Source organism: Crocuta crocuta, unplaced genomic scaffold (genome assembly GCF_008692635.1).
Source record: "Crocuta crocuta isolate KB4526 unplaced genomic scaffold, BGI_CrCroc_1.0 scaffold15, whole genome shotgun sequence".
Classification (NCBI taxonomy): Eukaryota; Metazoa; Chordata; class Mammalia; order Carnivora; family Hyaenidae; genus Crocuta; species Crocuta crocuta.
The window spans coordinates 3,165,292-3,179,802 of record NW_027530508.1 but is presented as its reverse complement, the minus strand read 5'-3'; the positions used below and the strand labels follow the sequence as shown (position 1 = coordinate 3,179,802).

At 43.6% G+C, this 14,511-nt stretch overlaps 1 protein-coding gene across 3 annotated transcripts; it reads right to left on the bottom strand.

Moving 5' to 3' along the window:
* Window positions 1-2,660: 2,660 nt before the first annotated feature.
* On the bottom strand, window positions 2,661-11,116 carry LOC144233858 (signal-regulatory protein beta-2-like). Of its 3 annotated transcripts, XM_077766887.1 has the most exons (6): window positions 11,057-11,116; window positions 10,784-10,833; window positions 10,240-10,489; window positions 5,707-6,054; window positions 3,461-3,811; window positions 2,661-3,064 (listed from the first exon to the last, which is right to left on the bottom strand). In XM_077766887.1, exons 3-6 carry the CDS (start codon window positions 10,403-10,405, stop codon window positions 2,979-2,981), a joined length of 951 nt encoding a protein of 316 aa, XP_077623013.1. In that variant the 5' UTR covers window positions 10,406-10,489; window positions 10,784-10,833; window positions 11,057-11,116; the 3' UTR covers window positions 2,661-2,978. The 3 variants fall into 3 exon arrangements, with proteins under 3 accessions (XP_077623013.1, XP_077623012.1, XP_077623014.1); XM_077766886.1 differs by having other exon boundaries at window positions 10,784-11,116; XM_077766888.1 differs by having other exon boundaries at window positions 10,240-10,375; window positions 10,784-11,116.
* Window positions 11,117-14,511: the final 3,395 nt, after the last annotated feature.

The following is a 14,511-nucleotide window of genomic DNA, read 5'->3' as shown; positions in this document are numbered from 1 at the left end:
TTATGATCGTTTCTTTTTTGTTGATAATCTCATTTTTCTCATATGCTGTTTTCTTTTCTTTTTTTTAAAATTTGTTTTCTTGATTTCATTTCATTGGTTATCTGTGTTCTCTTGTAGTGCACTGAGTAGCTGTAACATAGTTGTTTTGAGTTAGTTGGCAGGAAGTCCAGCAATCTGAGCTTCTTTAGGGGTGGACTTCTGGAGTTTTATATTTTTTCATTTCATTGGGCCATGGTTTCCTGGTTCTTTGTATGCCCTTTGCTCTTTTTGTGAGATTTTGGCATCTGAAAAACCATGTTTGCATCCTCCCCCAAATTCGTATGTTGAAATTCTACTCCCCAAAGGTGATGATATTAGTAGGTGGAGCTTTCAGGAGGTGCTTAGGTCATGAGAGTGGACCCCTTATGAATGAGATTAGCACCTTATAAAAGAGACCCAGCAGAGCTCCCTAATGCCTTTTGCCATGTTAAGCTACAATGAGAAATTTCGTGATCCAGAAAGAGCCCTCACCTGACCATGCTAGTGCCATAATCTTGAACTTCCAGCCTCCAGAATTGTAGGAAATAAATTTCTATTATTTATAGACTACTCAGTCTGTGGTATTTTGCTATCACAGCGTAAGATAACCACCATTTTGGGGACTGGCTTAATGCAGGAGAATACCTTCCTCAAGTTAGCCTGGCAAGTAGTTCTGGGACCTTTCAAGCGTTTTGGGGGGGGGGGGGGAATGTAACTTCTCTGGGCTTGTGTATGGTTTTTTTCTGGCGGTCTCAAATTCTCTAAGCAGTTTGCCTTTTCTTCTCAGGAGATGACAATCTCTTAACCCCCCCTGGTGTCTTCTTGAGGAACTGCATCACGTGTGTAGCTCTAATAAGCCACTTGAATGGTCTCTGTTTTCAGCACTTCTAAACTGCACTGCTGTCCCTATTAGTGCTCTGAATCAGATGAGAGGGAAACCATCCGCTTGGACAGCCCCCAGACAATCCAGAGTGTTTGATGTATGATCTGTTCTATTTCCTTCCTGATGGTGAAGCGTGTATGGGAGGTTTCCTCCTTCATTGTGCCACCATACCAGCCTGGGGTAGGGTATGAGTGTACAGACCCTCGCAAACTTTCGTACAGCTTCCACTGGAATCCCTTCCTGGTTTTCCATTGGCCTGGGGCTGCTGCTTCTCACCTGGTTTCTATAACGTTCTTACCAAGGTGTTGTGGCCCATAGACAGTTGCTGTTTGGTTGTGCCCACGGGAGAGGAAGGGTTGGGGACTTCCTAGTCTGTTCATCTTGCTGATGTCACTGCTCTAAATGATTGAAAGAAAAATAATTTTCACCAGTATCACTGAGAGTAGAACCACTGAGCTCCTCACATTGTCATACCACCCACGTAGGATTATTTCTGTTGTAAACCCTGGAGTGTGTGACAGTTACAGCAACCACAGCAAACTTATCCTCAGCTCAGCATTTCAAAACTGTGTGTATATGTGCTTTTTATTTATTATGTAGAAATGGTAGAAATGAATACATTTCTGACTCTTTGGCTTTTAATAGGGAGATTGAACTCATTCACAATATTCTTTTTTCCTAAATCATCTTTATGCACATCTATAGCCCCTCTTGAACTAGAATCTTCTTATTAGGAAGAAGATAAAACCTTTAACCCAAGGATTATGGGAGTGAGAGATCTGAGTTCTATTAACCATTGCCTGTGTGGCTTTAGGTAAGCCTAGTCTCTGGGTCTCAACTTCTTTTTTTAAATTTTTAAAAAATGTTTTATTTATTTTTTTGAGAGAGACAGACAGCGTGGGCAGAGGAGGGTCAGAAAGAGAGGGAGACACAGAATCAGAAGCAGGCTCCAGGCTCTGAGCTAGCTGTCAGCACAGAGCCTGACGTGGGGCTCGAACCCATGAACCATGAGATCATGACCTAAGCCGAAGTCGGACGCTCAACCGACTGAGCCACCCAGGCGCCCCTCAGCTTCTTCATATGTTAATGAAGGGCTTGGACCTTGGGGTGGACATACATTGTTTTTAGTCTGTTGAATATTCATTTCATTGGGTTGATGGATTCCCTACGTAGCACCTCCTCACCTTTGTAATAATGAGTGAGTGAAAGGCATAAGCCGGGCGATTTCAAATGATTCTCTGGGATTCATTTGTGGAAGCTGGGAAGAAGAAACTCTCTTCCCATCCTGGCTCCTTAAGATGATGTAATGAATGTCAACATTTTTGATACTTACCTCTTCCGTTATATAGATAAGGCCTATGTGCATCAAGAGAGACAAAGCCAGGCAGAGATGACTAGAAATGAGAGAATTTAAAAGAGTAAGAAACATGGTGGCACTGAGTCCTTATTCCTAAAGCTTTGCCTTGGGTGCTGCGAGGAACCTAGAATGCTTCTCAGCTACAGGACCCCTTTAAAATAATGTTTTAGGTTTGTATCTCTTGTAAGGAAAGGCTCTTCACTCATACGTAAAGTGAAGAGAGAGAGCCCAGACCAACGTCACCTCTTTCTCCTACTACCTGTACCCCTGATTCCTTTTGAGCCTCAGTTTTCTCATCGATACAAAATGAAAATATTTCTTACACTCAAGTTGCTAGGTAGGTAAATACAATAATATGGGAAAGGTAGACGCTTGGTATATAGAAGATGCCAACAAATAGGGTTGTAATGTCACCAATTTAATCATTTCTCACTCTGGGTATTGCTCAGAGTTCAGCGATTATGACAAAATAGAAAAATAAAATTAAGAAGTAAGGCTTTAGGAACAGCAAAAAACATGACTTGAAATTGTACTTTAGTGCCCTGTGGATGTGGAAACTTTATCACCTGGCATCCCTTAGGATAGTGACTTTGAGCAAACTGGCTTAACAAGGAGATGTTTTTTCTCCCATAACATGGAGGTCCAGAAGTGGGGTTAGAACCAGGAATGGTATGGCCGCGCCATGTTGTCAACCCACATTCTTTACATCTTTGAACTTCTCTAGAGCAGATTTTTCCTCAGCTTGGTTCCCCTCATGGTCATAAGATGTCTCTCTGGAGCACCTGGGCCAAAATGATTGCTTGTTCCTAGCCAACAGGAAAAAGAATTGCATTAGTTTCCCAGGTTTCTCTGCAAGCCTGTTCTTTTCTCTTAGGTACCCAACCTGGCTTAAGACAGGCTCATATTTGAGTTAATCACTGGTAGAGAGTCATGAAATTAACCTTAATTGGGTTAGTCTAGCTGTTGGGGATGGGTTGAATATTGGGATGTCACCCAAAATATCCTGCATCACTCAATTGACCTTTCTGAGTCTGTTTCTCTTCCAGGAAAACACTTAATTCACAATTGCTGAGAGCATGACAGAACAATGTATTCTGCACCTTCAATAACATTTAGCATAATCTAGTTGTTCAATGAATAGAGGACTTGGTTAACTGAGACAGCAGCCCATAACAGGGACAGACAGGAAGAGACAAACTTACTGGTCACAAACACCTTGGTGCCTGGACCTGCCTGGAACTCCATGTCAGGTTTCCCCTCCTTGAACTTCACGCAGTAGTAGGTGCCAGCGTCTGCATGAGAGATTTCACTGATGCGGATGGAAAAGTCTGTTTTGCCAGCTTTGGTGGTGCGTCCAATTTCTTTTACTCTGTGAAAGAGACCTCCCTTGAAACTGTAGATTAATTTCCGGCTTGGCCCAGTTCCCTTGAACCATAAGACAGGTCCTTGCGGTAATGAATCTGGTACACTGCAGCTCAAGGTGATTGTGTCTCCAGTTGATACAGTCTGTGTCATCTCTGCTTGTTGCACCTGGGATGTTTCACGTGAGGATCCTGCAGAGAGACTCAAATCATTTCCTGCTTCCCACGCTCTGGCCTAGACAGGATGGGAGAACTTGGATCTAGATCTTGGTTGGACCTCATTCATTAGTTCTTTTAATGACACATGTGAGAACACACTGACTGAGTTTAGAGAGACCTCTGCAAGTGGTGGAAGCTCCCGATCTCATTGACTNGGGGGGGGGGGGGGGGGGGGTGTCAGTGCAGAGGATCAGATGTATCCCCAGTTCCGTGTCTCAGGCCCTGACCAGGTAACAGGACAGGGAAGAAGACTGAGATTATGAATTGATAGTGTTCACGGAGAGAGACGAATCCCTCCCCGATCTAAATGCCAAAGATCACTCAATACATTTGGAGATGGGTCCAAGTACCCTCTGCCCACCTCACACTTACAGTGAGTTTGAGATTGATCTTCCTCTTTTTCCTGAAGGGTGAACAGCCACTGAATGTGTGGAGATATTAGTGCTGACAGGTGTGGAGAAAGGGGTAGTCAAGAGAGAGCAAACCTAAAGAATCAGGGGGCATTTAGGATTAATGTATGTGCCTGCAGGCAGGGTATGGTGCCTCTGCTTATCGCTCAAGACAGAAGAGAGAGACAGTTTCCTCTTCTCAACAAAAGAGAGTAGAGCCTCAAGGGACCTTGTCAATTTTTTTTGGGGGGGGGACCTTGTCAATTTTGAAGGGGCCATGACTGACCCTCAACACTCATGACCACCAACATCACTACCACATGTTGTGTCAGGTCCTGGTAGTAGCTCTCCTTTCAGGTTGGCAAACCATCAAAATCGCTAATGGGGTAAGGTGCAGGTTAGAGAGACAAGGGAACTCTGGCTGGTGAGGCTGGGAGAGAAAGCAGGTAAGCTGCCTACACACACAGTTTCTAGCTTGAGGGAAATATGTAAAATTTCCACGGCCAGTTGGATGGCATAGAATGTGGGTGGACTTGAGGAGAACATTACTGGGGAAGACTGGCTTCCCTAGCAGAGCAGATGGATACCCTAACCTCACTGTATTTAATGGACTTGACTCAGGGAGTAGGAAGGAGCCAGAAACACTGGTTGTCCTCAGAGAATAAGAGAACAGCACAGCTGAGGGTAGACCAGGGAAGGGTCAAGTGTCAGGAGAGTGACTTGACCCCTCCAGGGCAGCTTTTCCAAACAAGACCTGGGAGTGAGTGACACACAGTAACCTTCCCATTGGTCTCCAGGTTCCCCAGAAGCCATAATAGGAGACTACTCTCCGTCGAGGACTTCCTGTGTGGGGAATGAAGTCCCTGACTGCATTGTGATGGCTGCTCAGGGACCACCACCAGGTCCCAATGACATTCCTGTTAGAAATGGGCGAGTGGAATTGTGCAGGCTTGTAGAGGTTCAGGAGATATTAGGCTGGGGGCTAACTTCAACCGTGTTGAAATTCCATCCAAATCCAGAAGCTAATATGTAGTTACAACTGTTTGCGACTGATGCTTAGAGTCATGATATCAGCCACAATAGACACAAAGCATATTCTTGAGCTCAAGTTTGTCACTAAACCTCAGAAAGGCCACTCAGACTTCTAAGCCCATTTCACCAAGTGTTTGGACCACGAAGTGAACACATGTAGTTGCATTTTATCTATTGAATATCTTTTTATTTTGGAGTATCTCTGTGTTCAGGTTTTGGTGGCTGGGCCATCAGTGAAGGACCTGGTCTCTCACATGGCTTGATTCAATAGTGGGCACAAGACCCCAGACTGACAGAAGGGCCATGTGTAGAATCGCAGCCTACAGGGCTGTTTGTGGATGAAGGGACACAGTATCCAGCGTGTAGTGATGATTTGGTACATGTTTCAGATATTGAAGAATTTAGTTTTACAAACCCAGGGGAATGAAGTTGTCAGACCGTACTCACCATTCACAGACACATAGGTGCCTGAGCCAGATACATACGCCATGTCAGGGTGCCCTATTGTTAACTTCACACAGTAATAGGTGCCCCCATCCTTGGGTGACACATCATTGATGCGGATGGAATAGTCTGTTTGATTGACCTCTGTTTTTCCCACTTGGTTTACTCGGGGGAAGTGGCTTCCATTGAAACTGTAGATTAATCGTCGTTCTGGCCCATTCTCCCTGAACCACAAGACAGGCCCTCCTGGGGAGGGAGCAGACACGTTGCAGCCCAGTGTTAAGATGTCTCCAGCTCTGACTGACACTGAACTCTCAGGCTGGTTCACCTGGAACTCTTCACCTGAAGTTCCTGGAAAGAAACTTTGCATCATTTCTCATGTTGTCTTGGCCCAAGATGTTCTGAGGGTCTGGTTCTAGGTCAAGGTGGAGTCTCATTACATACTCTTTTAGCGTCATGTACTGACACCAAAGTATGACAATTACAACTTGGGTTCCCATATGGGATGAGGGGAAGGGGACCGATGTACAGAAAGGGGGCAGGTACATTCTTTCTGCATCACGATATGAGGATGGGCTGGAGCATAGTAGGCTCCAACAAACAAGGGAGCTTTCTTTTTTTTTTTTTTTTTACAAATAGTTTATTGTCAAATTAGTTTCCAGATAACACTCAGTGCTCATCCCCACAAGTGTCCTCCTCCATGCCCATCCCCCCTTCCCCCCCACATCCATCAGTCCTCAGTTTTTGTCAGCATTCAAGAGTCTCTCATGGTTTGCCTCTCTCCCTTTCCCCCACCATTTCCGCCCTTCTTCTCCCCCTTGTTCCTCCGTCAAGTTCCTCCTAATCCTCCTATACGTGCAAACATATGATATTTGTCCTTCTCTGCCTGACTTATTTCGCTCAGCATAACACCCTCAAGGTCCATCCATGTTGCTACACATGGCCAGATTTCATTGTTTCTCATTGCCATGTAGTATTCCATGGTATAGATAAACCACATCTTCTTGATCCATTCGTCCGTTGATGGACACTTAGGCTCTTTCCATGTTTTAGCTATTGTGGAGAGTGCTGCTATGAACATTGGGGTACACGTGCTCCTATGCCTCAGCATTTCTGTATCCCTAAACAAGGGAGCTTTCTGAATAACAAATGACCACAAACCTAGTGGCTTAAGAAAATACATATTATTTCATAGTTCGTGTGATCCCGGATTGAGGCACAGCTTAGCTTATCTGTAATGCACAGAGGGAAGATGATGTGAAGTCACAGGGAAGATGCCATGTACACTGTGAAGACCATCTGAGGCTACCAGAGGTTAGGAGTGAGGCCTGGAACAGATTCCACCTCGTAGTTTATAGCATCTCTATTTATAATTGCTGAGCTTGAAAGTAAACCAGGGTGACCTTCAGTAGTTAAATGGATAAAGTAATCGTGGTACATCCAGTCAGTAGAATATTATCCAGTGCTAAAAGGAATGACCTTTCAAGGCCTGAAAAGACATGAAAGAACCTTAAAAGCTTATCATTAATGCAGGAAAAGCCTTCAGACTACATGACTCCAATCAAATGACATCCTGGAAAAGGCAAAACTATGGAGACTGTAAATATATCAGCGATTGTCAGGGATTAGGGTGGAAAAACGTAAATAGAGCACGGAGGAGTTTTAGGGTAGTGAAACTATTCAGTAAAATACTAGAATGGTGGATATTACTATACATTTGTCCAAACCCATAGACTATACACTACTAAGAGTAAACCATAATGGACACTATGGACTTTGGGTGTTAATGACATATCAGTGCAGGTTCATTGTTTGTAATATATGTAACACCCTGGTGGAAGATGTTGATAATGGGAGAGGATGTGATGTGTGGGAGCAGGGGATAGTAAGGGAAATCTCTGCACCTTCTGCTCCATGTTGGTGTGAACTTAAACCTGCTTTAAAATATGAACTCTGTTTATAAATAAAAGTCATTTCTGTATCAAAGATCGTCTAGATTTTCTTCTATGATATCTTCTAGGAATTTTGTAGTTTTGTGTTTTACATTATTTTTATGAAGACTGTTCATAAAAAATTTGTAGTTTTGTGTTTTACATTATTTTTATGAAGGCTGTATCTAGAATCTTTTTTTCTTTTTTTTTTTGCACATGGATGTCCAGATCTCTAATTGTTACAGCAATATTGGTTGAAAAGATTATCTTTGTTCCTTTCCAAAAGATCAGTTGGCTGTATTTATGTGAGTTTCTTTCTGGGCTTCCTATTCTATTACATTGTTCGGTGTGTCTATTCTCTCACCAATGCCATTGTTTCTATTACTGGAACTTTCTAGTAAGTCTTGTAGTAGAATAGTGTCAGTCCTCTGACATGTTCTTCTCCAGTGTTGAGTTGGCTCTTCTGGGTCTTTAACCTCTCCATATACACTTTAGAGTCAGATTGTCAATATCTGTACCTTGCTGGTATTTTGACTGGAATTGCATTTATCCATAGATCAAATTGGGAAGAACTGATATCTTGGCAATATTGAGTCTTCCTATCCATGAACATAGAATGTATCTCTATTTTTTCTTGATTGCTTTGTTCAGTTCTCTAGCTTTCTTTATATAGATCTTGTATATAGATCTTCCCATATTATATGAAATTTGTACCTAAGTATTTCTCTCTTTTTTTGGGTGCTAATATAAATGGTCATGTGTGTTTTTAGTGGATGGGAATATACTGATTTTTGAGTGTTTCCTTGCTGAAGTCACTTACTATCCTGAGTTTTTTTGTTTTTGTATTTTTTTTAGTAGATCCTTTGGGATTTGCTATGTAGACAATCATGTAATCTGTAAACAAGGAAGTTTTATTTTTTCCTTTTCAGTTTACATTCTTTTCCTTTCCCTTCCTTCCCTTCTTTTCCCTTCCTTTCTTCCTGTCCCTCTTTCTGCTACAGCTTTCAGTACTATTTTGAATACGAGTTGTGAGAATGGACATCCTTATCTTAGGAAGTACATATACAGTCTTTCACCATTAAGTATAATGATAACTGTGGGTTTTTTTGGAGATGTTCTTCATCAAATAGAGTAAGTTCCCTGCTATTTATAGTTTGCTGAGAGTTTTCATCATGAATGGATTTTGGATTTGTGAAATATTTATTGTGCATCAATTGATATCATCATGCAATTTTTCTTCCTTAACCTACTTTGATGTGATGGATGACAATGACTGATTTTCAAAAGTTGAAACAGCTCTGCATGCCTCGAATAAATCCTACTTAGCCATGGTATATAATTTTATGCATTGTGAAATTCTATATGCCAACATTCTGTTGAGGATTCTTGCATTTAGATTCATGAGAAATATTGGTCTGTAGTTTTCTATTTTATGTAAAGCCTATCTGGTTTTGCTATCAAGATAATAATAACTTCAAAAAAAAATAAAAATAAAAATAAAAAAAAATAAAATAAAAAAGATAATAATAACTTCATAAAATGAGTAGGGAAGTGTTTCCCCCTCTTCTATTTTCTGGAAGACATTGTATAAAATTGGTATTAATTTCTCTTTAAACGTTTACTAACATTCTCCAGTGGACCTGGGTGTCTCATATATGTCACTCTTTCCTATCCAAGTTTTTTTCCTCTTCCTTATATTCAGGTAATGATCTTGGCTTCCTTTTTCATGTGATCTGAACCCCTGAAGCCATGTGCTCTGGCCTTGGGACTGAAACCTCTGCTAAGATGAACCAATGGCCTTGGGGAGGAGACTTCACATATTTGCTTAGCTTTTTCAGCAAGCAGAGGCAGAACTGTCCAGCCCTGTTTTTTTTTTTTTTTGTTTTTATTTATTTCTAGGAGAGAGAGAGAGAGAGAGACAGCTTGAGCAGGGGAGGGTCAGAGAGAGAGGGAGATACAGACTCTGAAATAGGCTGAGCTGGCAGTCAGCACAGAGCCCGATGCGGGGCTCGAACCCACGAACCGTGAGATCATGACCTAAGCGAAAGTCGGACGCTTAACCGACTAAGCCACCCAGGCGCCCCAAGTCCAGCCCTGTTGTTGAACCTTCAAGTTTCAGCTTCCATCAGTGACCCAGAGAGACTTCTTTCTAGTGACCACTTGTGGTTAAATTCCATAAGCATGCATGCCTCTGCAAATTTCTAACAGTGATTATCTTTGGATGGGAGGACTGTGCTTTCTTTCCTTGCTTTATAATTTCATGTTTTCCAACATGTTTTTCTCCATTGAGAGGTAGCATCTGTGTAGTGGTAATACGTGTAAAACTCAGGTTCTCTGATCCTAGGGGCTAAGGGATGAGAACTCTCATGTGTGATGTGCTGAGCCCTATGACCATGGGGGTGTAGCCATTACCTGAACAAAAGGGCGTGGAACAGACATGACCACTGGGAGACTTTGTGAGCTGGGATCCTTTCCAATCTAGTTTTAAAAATTCTGGCTGGGACAAAAAAACCCTCCCTCAAGAAATTCTGGGGTAATAGGTGAGAAGAATACAGTAAACAGGCCTAGGGGAGCCCCCACAAAACACATCTGAGGTTCCACTCACCTGTGAATCCCAGAAGCAGAGTCAGCAGGAGGGAGGGCAGAGGTGGGCGTGGTGGAGAGGAAGGGACAGGCATCCTCGTGGCCCCTGGAGCCTTCTCTGTCTGAGTGTTGTCCCGAGAGGCCTGGGACTCGGTGCTCTGAGGAGAGAAGACACTCCCTGCTTCCATGATGTCAGAGGAAGGGGATTGTGATGAGAGGAAAGACCATAGGACTTTTTTTGTTTGGTTGTTTTTGAGATTTGTTGGCTCAATCTGTTGAACAGACAAGGTGGCTATAAGCTGAGAAATGGCTGGCAATGCCTGGGGTTTCCAGAGTTAAGAGCATGAAACCCACAGACTTGTGCTCATTCCTGAGCCTCGTCCCATCTGAGGTTCTCCCCAGCCTGCACCCCTGCCACTTTTGAGGTCCCAGAGACATGGTGTGGGAAGGAGGTTAGAGTTTTGGAGATTGTGAAGATTTGTCCTTTAGAAGATGGAGGGGGCTACAAGGAAGACAGGCTGGGGCAACGCTCTCCAAGAGGGAAAGCAATACACCTAGACACACACCTGGGAAGCGGAGGGCTGTCTTGCTGTCTGTGCTGGGTCTTGGGTCAGCTCTGGAGGAAAGGAGTGGAGGGACACAAGAAACACTTTCAGAAAGAGAGAAGCAGCAGCATGTTTGCTTCCTTCTCTCTCACCTCTGGAATGGGCTCTACCCAAGCACACAGATTGTCTCCAGGGAGTCTCAACCCACACTCAGCTGTTGACCCTTTAATGTCCAGGAATCCATATTCACTGACTGCTAGGGGTATTTCACTATTGTTTCCTTGTGAGCCCCACCTCCTCTTAAAGATCAACAGGATGTTAAGGCCAAGAGAGGTGTTAGAACAAGAGGAGAATGCGGAGGGGGATGGAAGTGCCTGTATGAGGTGGTAAGACTCCCCGTCCTTTGTGATGTCACCATTGTATCACATTGTTCCAGAATGATGAATTCCTTCCTGGGAGACCATCCATGGTTCCTGTTGAGGACAGAACAGGATCTTCATTTTCCAGCATCTAAACCTTCTGTTTACCTCCGGTGGACTTCACACTTTACGTCAGACTCTAAGCTCTTCATTGACTAGGATTTGTAGTGCCTTGATGGTCAAGAGCACTGGATTCACAACCAGATGCAGTCAAGGTTCCAATCCTGAATCCGCTTTTTGGTGGCTCCCCTATACATCCTTTGACTTTGAAATTTTCATTTGTATAGCTCAAATATTCAAAACTGCCTGAACCTGGGCATTCTCTTATCCCCCTCGACCCTGTTCAGTATGTGGTACATCCTCTACCCATTTGGTCAAACCACAAAGGGATCCATGTTCTACACCTTCACTTGTCTACTCTTGTCTGCCTCCTACAGGCCCTGTTTTACCTCCTAAATACCTGTTGAATCTATTTGTCCATCTTCATCATCATCTCTTGCCTAAATGAAAACTATGACTTCCTAATAGGCTACCTCCATCTTGTTTTGCCCAGTCTAAGCTCTACATTCTCCTTCATCCAAGGTGGTCTTCTACAACACAGATCCGATTATATCCCTTTTTTGCATAAACAGGTTTGTGGTTTCCCATTGCTCTTGTGTAGTCAGAGTGTTTGGTATATGATATGCAGTATGTGGTACATGGCATATGGTATATGGTATGTGGTATATGGCATATTGTATATGGTTTGTGGTATGTGGTATATGGTATATGGATTGTAGTGTACGGTATATGGTATGTGATAATGTAAACAATCCATCCTTCCATAACTGGCTTGGCCCCTGGGGACAAAGGATCCCACCTTTTCTGGCACCGACAACAGCCTCTTTGTTCCACGTGGGGTTCCTTGGGAAATAGGTATTGATATGAATATTAACAAGCAGGTTATTTTCAGGGAGTACTTTTAGGATCAAACCCATGGAAGGGAGAAGGGAGTAGGAATGTTTAGAAGAAGTTGAACTGCATTGAGGTCCCAGTGAAGATTCAGTGGATCTTCTGTGTGATCTGGTGCTAGGACGATAGCTCAGAGTTACCCTGAGCTGGGGTGGGAGGGCTGGGCCTTCACAGCCCCATGTTGAGGAGCCATTGGATGTGGAAGGTCCCAGGTGTGACTTTGGGTGTGGTAGCTCTTCTCAGCTAAGGCCATTCCAGAGAGGGTGACAGCTGAGGGCCACCTCCTGAGGCCACAGCATCCACCATGTATAGAGCTTGGGCTCAGCACATGGATTAACTGCCTTCTCTATTGAGGTCCTTAGAACCACTCCACCTCACCTAGGGGCCCAGAGTCTCTGACCACCCGTGGGCTAACCTGGGCTTTACCACTTGGAAGAGTTTAGGATGAATGTCCTGGGGGACTGAGAAGCAGCTCCTTCTCAGATCTCTGAGCCCCTGTTTCTGGAGTGACTCTGGCAGAGGACAGAGGAAAGAGGAAAAGACATCCCAGACCTGAAATGGGATAAACACAAAGTCTCCCCACCACTTACGTCTTTGCAGTGTTCCCCAAGGGGCTGCAAGAGGCAGAGATCAAGTCGAGGACAAGCCGTTGAGGTGGGTTTTTTTTAATGGACTTAATTTTTTGAAACATTTTACAGGTTAGAGGAACTTGTGACAATCATACACAGCTTCAGTACACAGCTGCACACTGTTTCTTCCTTATTAACTTCTCACGGTAGTGTAGTGGATCTGTTATAATTAATGAACCCATATTGGTACATTATTATTAAACAAAGTCCGTAGTTCATTTAGGTTTCATCTTAGCTTAGGCTGCTATAAGAAAACACCTTACACTGGATGCCCTGTACACCAGGAACTTACTTCTCACAGTTCTGGAGGCTGGACGTTGAGATCAGGTTGCTAGGAGACGATGTTGTGATTAGAACACTCTTTCCATTTGTAGAGTGCCCACTACAGGATTCTCACAGGGTGCAGTGGGTGAGCTGTCTGTCTGGTATTTTTCAGAAGGGCACTGATCTCATTCTTGAGGACTCTACACTCAGGACCTAATTATCTTTCAAATACCCACCTCCAGATCCAACCACCCTGGGAATTAAATTTCAACACCTGAACTTTGGAGACACACAAACATTCAGTCCAGAGGAGATTTCCTTAGTTTCTAACCATATGTCCATGCAGGATCCCACATTACACTTTCTTGTCATGTCTCTTTAGGGGCAGTTTCTTAGACTTTGCTTGTTCCTGATGGTCTGGAAGTTTTTAGGAGCGCTGCTTGGATATTTTGTGGAATATCCCTCTTTGCAGTTTGTCCAATACTTTTCTCTCATGTGATGGGCTTGGGGAGGAAGCTCAAAGAGGAAAAGTGCCATTTTCATCACATTACATCCAGGGTGCACAATGTCGCTGCAGTTTATGACTGCTGGTGAAACCATGATCACCGGACTGAGCTTTATTTATTTGTCGGCTGTCTCCACTGGAAACATTCTGTCCTCTTTAGCAGGGAGTCACGGCAAGCAGCTCACACTTCAGGAATGGGGAGTTAGGCGTTCTCTCCCTAGAGTGAAGTATCTGCATACATTATCTGAGACTTTTTTTTTTAATGTTTTATTTGAGAGAGAGAGAGACAGAGTACGAGTACGAGCGGGAGAGGGCCAGAGAGAAAGGGAGACACGGAATCCGAAGCAGGCTCCAGGTTCAGAGCCACCAGCACAAAGTCCGACGCGGGGCTCAAACTCGCGAACCACAGATCATGACCTGAGCCGAAGTTGGCCGCTTAACCGACTGAGCCACCCAGGTGCCCCATGATGTAGTTTTTAAACACAAAGAAGACAGAGTAATATTTAATCACATGGTTTTAGATACATGCACCAGCTGATTAGAGAAAGAAAACTTTTAAAATCTGACATCTAGTAGAAACTGATGTCTTCAGTGAAGTATTTACTAATTTATTTACTTTGTAATGTGATGGCTAAGACATGGTAGTCATTGTTCTGAGACCTGAGGACACAGAGGCCCTTCTCTGTCAGAGTTGACATCCTGCTTGAGGAAGAGGCAGTTCTCACTTTGTAAGTAAGGTGTTGATGTGCACAAATGTCAGTTGCCACAGGTTAGTTAAATAGCATCAGCCCCCCAACACATGGTTCAAATTTGATTTACCGTGGGGAGTTTACCACGAACAATCGCATGAAGTATACACTTAGCTGCCAGGTCTTCTTTCATCCACAGATCCCTACGCAACTACAGATGCACATGACATAAGCAAGCATCATGTCTCTCAAAGCCTGTAGGGGAGATCACTGTGACTCAGGTACTCAGTTT